Genomic DNA, 14,564 nt, shown 5'->3' with positions numbered 1-14,564 from the left:
AATAAATGTGGCACTTGGTATTTTATCCCTCACACTCCACCCCACCTGGTGTGTACAAGTTCCCTTTTGCATGGTGTGTGTATGTGTGTGTGTGTGTGTGTGTGTGTGTGTGTGTGTGTGTCTCAGGGGCCGTGTGAACCCATATTGTCCTAGCTGAAGCACTTGCAAATTTAACTTGACAGGATTAATTGGTGCAAATGATTTGTGCCAGAGAAATTCAGCAAACAAAGACAAAGACATGGCATGGGAAAGGACACAGTTGGCATTAAACTCTCATGAATGTTTGTCTTACCATCATTTTCTGACAACAGTCAAGTCTTTATTGATCATTAGTGGTTCCATTGGAGACACCAGACAACAGCAACAAAACAGAGCGGCATAGAAACACTAAATGTACCAAGAAAACATCCAGAATCAATCAAATAAAATGAAAAACAGCTTAAAAAGATTCTCGGTGAAGTTTTAAAGAGCAGGGGTGGGAGCTGAAGCCCTTTTACAGCAGTGAGTCGAGCATGTCATTACAAGAAAGATCTATTTCTGGCATGAGTGATTGGCAGAAAACTATCACACACATCATCAAGTCTTTACAGTGAAACTCTATGTAGGTACAGCAATCTAGGAATTCATTTTTCAGTGCACAGCCATTTTTGTATTTGTTCCAACTGCTCATCTACTGTTCACACTTTATAGGAGAGTATTGACACGTTTGCATGTAGGATCTGATGGTGGAGAGGACACTGCATTGCTTTTATTGAAATTCACAGTAATGTTAACATGACTGAATGTGTTTTGAACCTAATAACAGCTGGCTCTATCCACAGTGAATGTCATTATGTGTCCAAAGCATACATTTACCAGGATAAGAATATGTCTGTGCTGCTGAATACAAATGTGCCTTGAGTACAATTTGAAGTGTTCCTCCACGGCAACAATAAACCACAATTAGTGCAACATCTAAAGACGTGTCCATGCAATATGTATAACTGATCCACTTTAGCCACATTGAAACAAATATTGCTGAGATGTTGAAAAACAGATGCAGGAGGGAGAAATCTGTTCTCTCTTCAGCTGGGAGCACCGTGTCTGAGCAGACCCACACAGTAAGACGTGGGATGTAAGGAAAAAGAAGGAGGAAGTCATGCTCATGGGAAAGGAGGTAACAACATTATGACATAACACCAGGGTCATATTTGGGTGCTTGAAGGGGGTCCCACACTGGATCTGTGTGTGTGTGAGCGCCTCAGTCGTGAGCCTGTAGAGTTTTTTTGTCTTTTTGAACGACCTGGTTGATTGTATATCACACTCTTCTTTTAATTGGAAGTATTAATGTGCTTCTTCTCTATGACTCAAGGCGAACGGATAAAAATCATAAAGGTCTAAAAAGAGCGTGTCACCTTTGTACCGAAAAAATACAAAGGTACTCATTCATGCCAGTTGTGCTCACACTCTCAGTCATACACACACACACTCAAGAGGTGAAACCCCACAACAACCACACTTTGTGCACAGTCAAGTGTTCAACCAAGGCTGGTGATGTTGGAGCGACCACCGGGGGGTGCTACAATGCGGTGACCAGATCGACGAGGGATGTTGTCATCAATCTGTGCCCCTGGGAAATGAAGACAAAATTGAAACATTAGATTTATTTACTTGAATATTATAAATCTATTTAATACAGAACATCTTGACATCATACTTGACATTTACAGTTTCCTCCATTTAACACATTAAAAGCATCGCTGGATTGAATATATTATTTCTGTTACCTGATAGGCTGAAGTTGGACTGGTGAAGATTGCGTATCGGTGGTGGTTGGTGAGAGGTGGGTGAAGTTTTGGCTGATGGAGAAGGAGTAATATATTTGGGGGTAGGAACGACATCATACACAGGGCCATCATACAGCCCCCGAGTAACGCCCTGCTTGCACGTCACCTGGATAGAAAACACACAGAGACACGAACATAAAACAAACCTATTAGTAATTCTTCAAAAACAAAATGGCCTGAAACCCACTACCTACTGCTACCTGAAAAAAAGTTAGCAATTGTTTATATATTTCACCTTTTTCTGGGTATCTTTTGGAGTGTCTTTGTCTTCTTGCACACTGCTGCTATTCGAATATTTACACCCATCCCTAAGACACATTATTAAGGATTCTGCTAGGGCTGCACAATTTATCAAAATATTATCAAAATCTCAATATCGCCAAGTGCAATATTCAAATCCCAGAAGCTGCAATCTTTTAAAAATGGTAAACGTGTCAAAACATATCATTATAGATAAAGAATTGTAGTGTTGCACAGACACCCCAGCGTACAACTTATATTCCCGACATAAGGGATTTTCTTGTTTGGTACAGACCCCGGCAAAAATCACATTATCATTATTATACTTTATACACTGAAAAATGAAATGTAAAAATTACCATTCTCGCCCAAAGTGTGACTCAAATCGCAAAATCCGTCAAAATAATAGCAACATGACTTTTTTTTTGCATATTATGTAGCCCTGGATCCAACTGCGGGTTCTGATCGGCTAGTACTCATCACATTGATGCATCAAGGTCAGCAGCGGTCAGGGTTGGGGCAAAAAGGTCAGGGTTAGGGCAAGTATGAGCCAATTTTGGGTATTCTCTGAGATTAAAGTGGTAAATTTACATGGAAAGATTACAAATGTACTGCCAGAAGGACATGTGGCGTGATATAAAGAGCAAAACAGTCCATGTAGAGAGTACAATGTGGTGGGTGAGTGGGTCAAGCACAGTACTTTCACACAGGGGACTGAGGTGTGAGTCCTATATGAGCCAATGTTGGTGCATTATTTTTAGAGAAGATGACTTACAATTGTTTTGTTTGTTTTTGTTTGTTTAGGATGTATTAAGTTGCTGAATGCACACAAAACCAAATCAAACAATTATAAATCAGTGTATTTAATATGTATTGTTTTAAGTTTTTTGATGACAGTTATGAAAAACGATAACTGGGTGTTAACTGCCCAGCTGGAATTTTAAATTTCACATTTTACCCCTACTGTAGAAATGTCTTTAAAATACCTGGTTCCTGAACTTGATACGCTGGTAAGCAAAGTCTGGGAAGTGCTTGCGGGGAATAAATCGACCGGTGCCCTGCTGGGCCTGCAGCTTGCCTTCCTCATAAACTACCCGACCTTGACTCAACACCAGCGCTGGACCCCCGCGGCACTCCAGACCCTCAAAGATGTTGTACTCTGCAGCCTGCATGGAGAGTGATAAAACATACAAGACAAAGAAATGTGTGAAAAGGGAATTAAGCCGATAAACGAGGGAGAGCTCTTTCATTCCCCCCCTCCACCAATCAGAACAGATATACTGCACAGTCGCGGCCCACTGTGCTATTTCAGCAAGCATTGTGTCAGAGGGTTTAATACATGCAGTAAAATGCAGCATTTGAGAAGATGGGGGATGAATAAGTGAGAGGCCTGGGGCATATAGGAGGAGCGACAGTGTGAATACAGGGGGATGGGTAAAGAGATGGGAGCAAAGAATGGGTGAGGGGTGAAGGGGGATTATAACCGAAAGCTGGCACCAGTCTGGATTAGGGCTTTATAGAGCACCGCAGCAGACCAAATACATTATTCACTGTCTAATGTCGTCACTGTATTGTGTCACATTGCTCGAGGCCAATTTTCACCTCTGAGGCCATGCTGCTGAGTTCAAAAGTCCAAGATCAAAGATACATATCTATCCTCTTACCTGCAGCGTTGTTTATCAATCTAGATTTTTTTGTAGTGAGTTGCCAAGTGTTGGAGATATCAGCCATAGAGATGCCTTCTCTCCAACATAATGAAACTAGATGTCACTCAGCTTGTGGTGTTCAAAGTGCCAAAAAATACATTTAAAAAACTCAACAGCAATGTCTGTTTCCAGAAATCATGACCTGGTTACTTAAGTTTTTCAAATGTATTTTTTGGCTCTTTAAGCACCACAAGCTGAGTGCCATCTAGTTCCATTATATTGGAGAGAAGACAGACATCTCTTCAGCTGATATGTTCAACACTCAGCAACTCACACCAAAACAATCTAGACTGATAAATGGCACTGCAGGTAAGAGGAAAAATATGTATTTCTGATTTGGGGATGAACTGTTCCTTTAAATGTGTTGTTTTCTCTTGAAATTCAAATTCTGGGGGGCACCCAGTAGTTCACCTGGTAGAGCAGGCACCCCCTGTACAAAGCCTTTGCCTTTGCCGCAATGGTCAAGGGTTCGATTCCGACCCATGGCCCTTTACTGTATGTCATCCCCTCTCTTTCTGTCCCCCTTTCATGCTAATGCTGTCCTATCTATTGAAGGCAAAAAAAGCCCTCAAACATATCTTTCAAAAAAAAAAAAAAATTTAAATGCTGGGATCACTTAAATTGCATAAAGAAAAAAAGAACATATTTCCATACTTAACTCTTAGTGAATCTGGCCATGCATAGAACTTTTGTTTTATTTGTCTCAGGTTTGAAATATTGGTCATGGAGATTTCTGATGCCAAACCAATACAAGGGTGTTTAACAGAATATGGCTCTTCTAAACGAAGGTTTACAAAACACAATAAAACTCAGAACTCATTATGAAACCCTTTTACTGTAACTATTTTCTATTGAGGAAACTTCAATGTCATTGTCCAAAAAGAAAAAGTTCCAAAAACCATTTGCATGGCCAGATGCCTCTTCAAAAACGATCAAAGTGACCATTTAAAAATAAACCCTTTATGCACTTGTCAAATGGGATTTCAGCTTTCTTTAAACAGGCTGTGTATCCTTGTATCTAACGTAATGCATGTATTGTGTTACTCTGATACCACACCTGTGCAATATGCCATGATATCACTCACAGTAATGCCAGGCTTGACTGAATAATATATTCCGACTTCAAAGTACATTTCAGGTTCCTACTTCACCTCCTGTGTTTCTGCTTTTGGTTTTAATCCTATTTCACACACAGCCATCTCCCAGATGAACCTTTCTCTCCTGCCTCCTCTCCTTTATGTGCTTCTGCTCCCTCAACCAAAGCAGCATTTGAGGATTACAGAACATCAGTTTCATTACCCTGTTATCCCTTGAATTCAATTCAACAATTTATCCATCCTGCCTTTTTTCTTTTACCATATTTCCTATCTCTTTTCTCCTATATTATTTTTACTCACAGACTGCTGGAGTTTGGCAGTGATGGTTTTGATGCTGTCAGGGTCCCAGATGACGATGTCAGCGTCAGAACCCACCGCTATCCGTCCTTTGCGTGGGTACAGGTTGAAGATTTTAGCAGCGTTGGTAGATGTTACTGCCACAAACTGGTTTTCATCCATTTTCCCCATGGCCTGAGAGACAGAGAAGAGGGCGTTTAGAGTCAAAACTCACTGTCAGAGTTTTACAAAAGACACAAATACATATAAATATGTCCTCATCGCTCACCACGGCCTTGTCCCAGACAAAACCCATTCTCTCCTCCACTCCGTTGGTTCCCTCTGGGATCAGGGTGAAGTCATCTTTACCGATTGCTTTCTGGGAAGTACTGTACGCACAGTGGGCGCTGCCCACCACCTGGAGGTCCCCACTGGATCAAGGCAACAAAATGATATATAATTATCAACACAGACTTCACACTGCAGTAATTAACCTGTACATTGTTATATTTTTTTACCGCAGGATTTTGAAATGCCTCGACCTATTGAAGGCAGCTTTTTTAATTTAATGGGGTGATTGGAATGAGGTCAGTGTAAATAATTACAGCAGGACGGAAAAAGATCAAAAGTGCATAGCCTAGCCTTTGAATATTGTCTATGGTTCAAGACAATATTCACATTCAAGCAATTGTGATGAACATAAATATGGATATTTCTACTTTCAACCATCAGGTGTCCTCATTGAGCATCGGAGTTAAAGAACAAGTCATGTTGTGGCCTGGGGCAAAAAAAAAAAAAACAGCCAGCTGAACTAGTCCGGATGATGCAATGCAGCTGCAGTACCAGTCCCTACAGCCTTAACTAGACCACATCACACACACAAGAGAGACTGCATCATCAGAAAGCTATCAACATATATACTCCCTTTACCTGTTAATATACAAGAGGCTGGATTTGTAGAGCTATGATTAGGATAATTTCTCATCTGAGGCCTTTTAGTCGTTCGTTAATTATAGTGATTACTTCATGATAGTGAGCTTTGGGATCATCGGCCCCAGTGCCATGAGAGTACTTATTATGGAAATAACGAGCATGGCAGACATGAGAGGAAAAGTGTTGTTCTTTTGTTCGGGAAAAAAAAAAGAACCTAAAAATACACCCTGTCGCTTCAGCAGACGCTCAAAGACACCAGCAGTATCACGCCACCGGTGTGACAGCACGGACCCGCCTAGAGAAGCTGGAGTTGCAGAGGAAGGGTGGAGAGAGGAGGAGTGATGATGATGATGATGATGAGGAGGAGGATGAGGAGGCAGGCTGTTGGTAGCCAAGGCAACAGATGATGAAGGATTCTAGTTCCTGTGCTATTTATGGAATCGGGGACAGTCAAAAGTGTATCAGGATGTGCTGTTGTGTATGAGTGTGTAAAGTGAGAAGTGAGGTGGGTTTGGTCTGGGGCACTTCATCCCTCTTTGTGACACTCATGAGTTAAAACTGAAATAAAATATATTTGTTTTGCATAATAGTATACATACACTGGTATACTTTATACATTATACATGTATAAATGTATGTATAAAGTATAATAGTATGAAGTATTAAATGCAGTTACAGTGACTTGCAAATGATGCAGTGCAGTGCTTTATCCATTATTAAGTCTCTCCCTCCACTTTCTGTCTGTCCCTCTTCTCCTCATACACACACCTTCTCCCTCTCTCCATCTGTTTTTCTTTTTCACTGAAACTGTTCTGACATTGTGCATTACATAAGCAGTTGTTTGTGGCGTGAATACCAAACTAATATCTAAGGACAAAGAGTGAGAGTTAGATCCTTGTAGATGTCACCTTTGGTGTCATAAAGCTGATTTGCATTTCACTTTCTGCAGAGGTTATAACTAAATTAAACACTTGGTCTGCTCTCGCTGCCCTCATTAATTAAAAAAGTTTTTACAAGTCCCAGTGTTCGTGAAATATACTGAAGGCTACATATTTAGTCAGGCTTCTCAGAGCATGATCGTCACATACCGAAAAACACAGGGGCTTTGGATTAAAAGGAGATTTTGGTGCATTTACTTAGATTGCATCATGTGCATCCATTGGTGAAAAGGTTTAAGACGTACCAAGACAGCAGTGTGTTGAGGTGGTCTGGGGTTGTGGGGTCAGGACTCAAGGGTGGAGAGGTCACATAAGCAGCTGCTTTGGCCCAGTTCTTGCTCCAGTAGTGGGAACCGTCAGTGACCAGGCTAGCTGTGATCGGCTCCCCAAAAACTACAGAACCTGGATGGGAGGATAGTGAGGCAGCGCAGGTCAGGATGTGAAAAGTAGATGTTCAGAAAGAGTCATTAAAATAGAATCAGATACATGAAATGGCTGAAATGTTTTGAGTGAGAAGAAAGAGAGGCTGACCTTTCCTACGGGCCTGGGCGATGGTGTCAGCTGCACTCTTGCTCATCACCTTGGTGATGTAGACGGGGCAGTTTACACGGTTACCAAGAGTGATGGCACGGAACACTGCCTCAGCCTCCAGCTGCATGGAGAGGGAGTAAAGAAAACATTAAAACCTACGGATGGATGGATGGATGGATGGATGGATGGATGGGTTCAGGCTGTTCTCATGCACTGTTTATACATATACCTACAAAAAGTTATGCACCACAATTCAAATATAACCCACGTAATCATGATGACTGTGATTACATGAGATGGGAGTAAATGATGTAAAGCTGGAGTAAAGATGGAAGTAGTTTAAAGAGCAAAACTCTGCATAAGGATGCAGGTTGAGGTGGATGGGTCAAACAGACACAGGACTTTCCCCCAGAAGACCAGTGTAAAACTAAGTGAAGTTTGAGTTATTCTAAAGTACGTACATACATACTTAACGTAATGCTATCTACATAACATAAAGGGGTTAGGTTTAGGAAAGTAAAGTTATGTAGGTTAGAATTAGGAAAGTAAATTTACATAGGTTAGGTTTAGGAAAAGAATCGTGGTTGTGGGTTGTCATTTACATACTTAGCGTAAAGTTACATACTTATTGTAAAATTACATGGGTTAGGTTTAGGAAAGTGAATTTACGTAGGTTAGGTTTAGGAAAAGAATCATGGTTGGGGGCGTCATTTACTTACTTAATGTTAAGTTACGTACTTACTTACATACTCAACAACTACAAAGTTATGTAGCTCAGGTTTAGGAAAAAAATCATGGTTGTGTGTGTCAAGTTACATACTAAACTTTACTTTCCTAAACCAGACGATGTAACTTAACCCTAAATCTAACCCACATAACTTTACATTAAGGATGTAACTTCATGTTAAGTATGTAATGTCACTATGCACAACCATGATTCTTTTCCTAAACCTAACCTAAGTAACTTTATTTTTCTAAACCTAATCCATGTCACGTCATATTAAGTGCATAACTTTACATTAAGTACAAAATGTGATGATGCCCAACCACAATTCTTCTCCGAAACCAAACCTAACTGGTAGGGGTGCCAATTCATGGGGTCCTAATTCATAGAATATTATATGATCATTGTATGAGGATACGTTAATGGAGTATACAAAAATGATATCACCTCTTCAGGCCGACTCAGAGGATGGCCTTCTGGTCCGGTGATTCCCATTCCCAGGATTTTTCTCTGTTCCTGAAACACAAATGAACTTAATTTAATTATAATTATCTTCATGCCCACTATAATAACTGTCAGCAATACATATAGTACCTGTCAAATCATGTTTTACCCACTTTGCATATTCTGCAGTGCCTTCGCTGCTATCTCATGGCTGTAAAATGAAAATCTCATGGTCTGTCATACTATCAAAGAAACTAAAGTGTGCATTGTAATCCTAGAATGCCAACGCACTGTGGGGAGCTTTTGCTGGCTGCACTTGTTGTGCCTCTGACAGCGCTGTCTGGAGAACGGCAAAATTGAGATGAAAACCACTAAAGGTTTTTCATCCCCCATCTCTCTATTTCCATTACAGTTACAGCAACAAGTATGTCATTATTATTCATCAGCAGTCCCATTATCATTCATTACCCTCATTCATCTTCACATACATCATGGTTTCCGCCTTAATTGTCCCCTTAATCAGGACCTTCATCTCCGTGACCGCGACTACCACTTTTCATCACCGCTGTCAGCATTATCAGCACCTTCGCTCTCGCCATCTTAATCACCGTTACATCATCGTCATTAGTAAAATAATGATCACCAGCCAGGGTGGTCTATGAAAAAACCTGTCATGCTCAGCGGTTTCGGCAGCATTAATCCTTTCTCTCTGTGTGAGAGCTGGAGTTATGTAAGTAGAATATCTCTCAACTGCAGTGGAGGTTGAAAGACTATAAAAGTAGAACACTGGGCATGATTTATTCTAGACATTATATATAGTTCACTATTTCACCATAGTAAACTGCTCTGTCTAGAGGCTAAAACACTAAAAGGTGATGATGATATTACAAGAGGTATTGGTGGGCACTTAAAGACAAAAATAGAGGAGGTCATGTTGAACTTACCTGAGCAATCAGGTCTCCATTTTCAGCATGAACTAACACCACAGCACCCAGCTGCTTCAGGAAGGAGAATGCCTCATAGAGCTGAGGGAGGGATGAGTCCAAAAAAGAGATTAATAGTGAAAGAAATTCACAGATTTACATGAGAAATTAGTGCAGTAGTAGTGATTATGAAACACACCTGAGAGTCCGACATCTGGTACATGTCCTTATAAGCCATGTACACTTGGAAGGAGTTGATACCTGACAACAGTGGAAAATGTATTCATAACAAGAAGCTAATAAAAGGAAAACTCAGCAGCAAGGATTACAAAGACAATTTGAGTGTAGCCAAAATATTGTATCATGAAATGCAATAAATAAAGAGGAGATAAAAGGCAAACTTCGAGCTGCAAAATACAGAAAATGATCCACCACCTCGCCTGACGTACAAAGCATCCAGAGCTTGTTTTTGTCTCGCATCTGAGCCAAGAATTACAACTCTCAAATTTATCTTGGAAAGGAGCTGGTCACACAAGCAGCTGCCTTGGCTCAGTTACTGAATTATTTTGTAGCCTGCCCCAGAAGTAAAGTGATTTTTTACTTAAAACAGATTACAAGTAGAATTCAAACACTACCACCATGACAGCGCTGTAGAGAACAATAGATTTTCGCCGTGCCTTCGCTATAAGAGGATTCAACACTGGGCCAAATTGTTTCTAAATCTGTCCCTATTGTTTTTGTGAAATGGGTCCAAAAGGAGGATGAACATGGAACTGAAAAGAGAATTACAGCAAAGACCATAGTGCTGAAATGTTATGGAGCAACTAAAAAGTGACACACCTTTCTCTTGCACCAGCAGCTCCAAGTCATCTTTAACACTCTCATCCCACTGGGGGATGTCTACGTGCAGGGAGTAATCGCAACACGCCTTCTTATCTGCAGCCTCCTGCCAGTGCTCGAACGTCTCCAGCAGACTCTCTCCAGGCTCGGGGGTCACGTGGTCAACTGGGAGGTGCGAGGGGGTCAAAGGTTAAGATGGAAAGAATGCAATTAATATTCTTCAACATTTGAATGAAGATGTGGTTACTGTGACTGCATGCGTGCATCTCGGCATCCACACTCACTGATCATGGTGGTGCCGCCAGCAAGCGCAGCCTTGGTGCCCTGCAGGAAATCATCAGCAGGCTGTGTGCCCAGGTAACGCTTCATTAGACAGGTGTTGACATCGATCCCTCCTGGTATCACCATGCGGCCATTAGCCTCAATCACCTTGACACCCCCAGGTACAACCAGATTCTCCCCCACCTGCCTGCCAAGGATCAGATGCATGTAGAGAAGGGATGGGATGGGATAAAGTGTAGTGCAGGAAAATAATTGGGCGTGGATGAAAACAGGTTGTGGAATATGAGGGGGAATAAGTGAAGTGAAATCATTATCAACTGCATTTTTTTTGCAAATCTACATTTTTAGGTTTCTTTTAACACTTTATATACGCACTTGATGAGCCCATCCTCAATGTAGACATCTGCATAGAGAGACTGGTCATCATTGACCACCCGCCCTCCTTTGATCAACAGCCTTTCACTCTGCAGGGGAGGAGTACAGAGAAAGAGAGAGGGGGGAGGGAGAGGTACAAGGGGGGCTGAATTCAATCCTGCCATTTTGATCTGTTGCGCAATCCGTTATGTAATCCTTGACCTTAGAGTAATATTATGACGGTGCAGTGGATGAGAGCGGAGAGACACGCTGTGCATGGGTGGGGTCTCACAAAAGCTAATATTAGTACTGTATGCTTCCTCTTTCATTTGCATTCATTGCAGGTAGGATGATATTATAAGTACAATCAGATAGATATCTAAAAGCAGTGTTAAAAAAGCACATCTTTTCCTCAGACTACTATGTGTCCACACCCTCTACCACCATGCAGAGTGCCTAGCAACAGCTTTAGGAAGATGTTATATCTCCATGGTAACCAATGATCACCCATGGTTTGAGATGAAGGCAGCTGACAGCCCTGTTTAATTCTCAGCATCTTTAACCAACAAGGATGATAACAAAAGGAGGAATGTGAAAACAGTATGTGTTCTTTGCTGTTACAATATGACATGTAATGCTTAGTTATATAAATTGTGAGTGGCCTTTGGATTCATTTGGGATTTGATATTACTCTAAAAAATGACAGAGGCTTTCTGCAGAGTGCATGCTTTAATATAGCTGAAAAGGGATGAATCTTTGCACAAATCCAGCCTCACACTTTTGTGTTGTTGTATGCAAGCCATTGTTTCCTGTGCGAGTCCTGATGACACCGTCACGTCAACCGAGTTAATCCCTCTGACAGGCGGCGAGATTACACAACACTGTCCAGCTCTGAGTGGTAACAGGCGCTCGATTTGACACACAGACACTGAGAATTGTCACCTCTCCATCTTGGGTTTGCTGTTTCACACAGGAGAAACTGTAGGAGGGCCTTCTGCCCTTTGCCGCCTCACTAAGAATTTAATCCCTTCACTGCCGGCACTGGCAGCAGGGATTTGCATACAAGCGGAGAGCCTCTCCAGCCAACGCCGCTGACCAGGCCGGGTCTCTTACCGTCAGATGGGGGATGCTGTTCTTCCCCTGGTAACCGGTCCCAGACATGCTCTCTCTGTCGCTCTGCCCCCGGGCAGTCAACTCAGAAGCGGGTTGCGATGACTCCGGCGCCCTGCGCTGCGCTCTGCGCCCCTTTGTCTCCCCCGATATGTGTTGGTTATTGTTTCCGTGTATGTGTGTGAGAGAGAGAGACAGGGACAGCGATGAATCCGCCGCCGAAGGCTACGGCTGCGTCGGGATGCGTGGAGCGCGCGCCGTGACAAGACCTGACGATCCTGTGCGTGCGCGTGCGGAAAGCGAGCGCCTGCCCGGTGGCGTTCACGGCACCGAGAAAGACGGTGTAGGCTACATCACACCCCCCTCTACACGCACATAAACAGCTCACGTGAGAGCAGGAAAACAATACAGAGAGAGACGCTGTCTGGAGCTGTCCGGTTCAGCACCACACACTGAGAGGAGCTTCACTGTGTCAGCGTGCGTTTGCATCTTTTTGGAGATTTTTTACGAGCTACGTAGTCGGAAACCAAAATGGCCAAACTGCAATGCAGCACAAAACTTCATCATTTATGCAGACTTGTATCAGAAGAACAACTCCTGAGGGGATGTCAGCTCTGGGCTAACACAACACATATTAAGACTTAATTATTCAAATTTATGCTTTCAGTCATTAACCAATAGTCTTTGTTCTTCCTCTAATTAGGCCAGTAGTTCTCTGCCAGTCTACAAGCGTGTTTGTTTCTGTTTAATTTATCAATCATATTTTAGGGAAATCTATCTATACAAGACAACCAGAGGGAAAAAAAGCCAAGAGGCAAAATCCTGAGTCCTACCTCCCCATTTGGGCTTTCCTTCCCCGAGGAAAATCTAATCTCAACACCGGGGCACACATCGTCTGTGTCCCCGGGTGAGTTGGTCAGTGACCCCTCCCGGACCTCGCTGGACGCCTTGCCGATGGTGACCCCATCGTCCAAGACCCTCTCCCGGCTCCCGCTTCTCGGGGTGCGGCTCCCTTTCCTTCCCACTGCGTAGTTATCGAAGTCTATGGTCTTGCTTTCAAACGCCCCCTCCACGGAGCTGAACATCCCGTAGCTTTTCCGCTGGTTCGGCCCGGTGGTGATCGGCCCCGCCAGGTACACCGGTAGCTCATCCTCCCGGTTCCACTGCCTTCTGCAGTCAGACATTGTGGCTTCCACAGCAGACGGAGACTCCCCCCAAAATCTGAAACGATGGAGATAGAAGCCTCGGTTGTCTTACGTCTAACCGGGTCACTGACGGCCCCGCCCCTCGAGCGCGCTCTGATGCTGTGAACTGTGAAAAGCGGCTCTCTCCGGGCTACCTATGAACGCATACACGCACACATGCAAGTGAAATGATGCAGTGCTCCAGTTTAGAGGGTGGTGGAGTGTCAATGAACTAGTTTCAGTATGCAAACGCCTAATAACCACACGTGCACATACACAGACATACATACAGATAAATAAAAGGAAAGCAAGTCTCCCTACCACCCATCCTTTAATGTGGGGGGCTGTGCGTGAGCAGGTCACACCATCAGAGGATTAAACCAGCATGTGTCATCCTTTAACCCACATCTGGAGGGAGGGAAAAACAGATTGTTAAATGGTCTATGTGCTTTCAGAGCTGACCACATACAGGGGGTGCTGGTCTATTGCAACTTGCAAGAAAGCCTTGAATGTGTGCAACCTGCAGGTATGAGACTTCAGGCTGCAGCAGGTATCTCATCTGGGCCGAAACCAGTGACCTGAATGTACTCATGGGATGTTTGTTGATGTGAGCAGACAGTCTTGTTCCAGACAGCAACAGACTGTCCTTCTTGTGGCCCATGGGGATTCTGGGAAAAGGCGAAAGAGAGGGAGAGTGAAGGAGAGAGAAGCTGGGAGCTGTCTTTTCAGTGCTCACGCAGGTGGACAGCTCCCAGAGGAACAACGCACCAAACCATGAAGCACAGCAGCAGCAGCAGCACAACACAGCACACACAGCCTATTGGAAAGCATTACACATACATACATACATACATACATACATACAATACATGTATACCACATATCTGGAAACAGGCCTATCATGGAAGATGGAAGTGGCCAGAATCTACCATAAATAGATAGATAAATACAGAAATAAATAAGTCAACTAAAAAAAAAAAAAAAAAAAAAATCTTACAAAAAATGTAGGCATGCATTAATTAATTGATAAATGTTTTTTTCCTGTCAATATATACATATGTGTGTGTGTGTGTGTGTGTGTGTGTGAATTGCATAAGCTACAGAAATAAATAAATACAGAAATACGTTTTAAAAATTGATCAATTAAAGAATTAAA

General features: G+C 42.6%; 1 protein-coding gene across 2 annotated transcripts; it reads right to left on the bottom strand.

Moving 5' to 3' along the window:
* Positions 1-297: 297 nt before the first annotated feature.
* crmp1 (collapsin response mediator protein 1) lies at positions 298-13,536 on the bottom strand. 2 transcript variants are annotated; one of them, XM_033624552.2, is made up of 14 exons: positions 13,058-13,536; positions 11,136-11,224; positions 10,763-10,947; positions 10,479-10,643; positions 9,838-9,899; positions 9,660-9,740; positions 8,719-8,787; positions 7,548-7,668; positions 7,262-7,418; positions 5,435-5,576; positions 5,170-5,340; positions 3,053-3,232; positions 1,767-1,932; positions 298-1,609 (listed from the first exon to the last, which is right to left on the bottom strand). In XM_033624552.2, the coding sequence occupies exons 1-14, from the start codon at positions 13,406-13,408 to the stop codon at positions 1,518-1,520; spliced, it is 2,031 nt and encodes a 676-aa protein (XP_033480443.1). In that variant the 5' UTR covers positions 13,409-13,536; the 3' UTR covers positions 298-1,517. The 2 variants fall into 2 exon arrangements, with proteins under 2 accessions (XP_033480443.1, XP_033480444.1); XM_033624553.2 differs by lacking the exon at positions 13,058-13,536 and adding an exon at positions 12,228-12,544.
* Positions 13,537-14,564: the final 1,028 nt, after the last annotated feature.

This window comes from Epinephelus lanceolatus, chromosome 3 (assembly GCF_041903045.1).
Source record: "Epinephelus lanceolatus isolate andai-2023 chromosome 3, ASM4190304v1, whole genome shotgun sequence".
Lineage (NCBI taxonomy): Eukaryota > Metazoa > Chordata > Actinopteri > Perciformes > Serranidae > Epinephelus > Epinephelus lanceolatus.
Note: the sequence above shows the minus strand (reverse complement) of the source record. Positions and strands in the feature narration are given on the sequence as shown.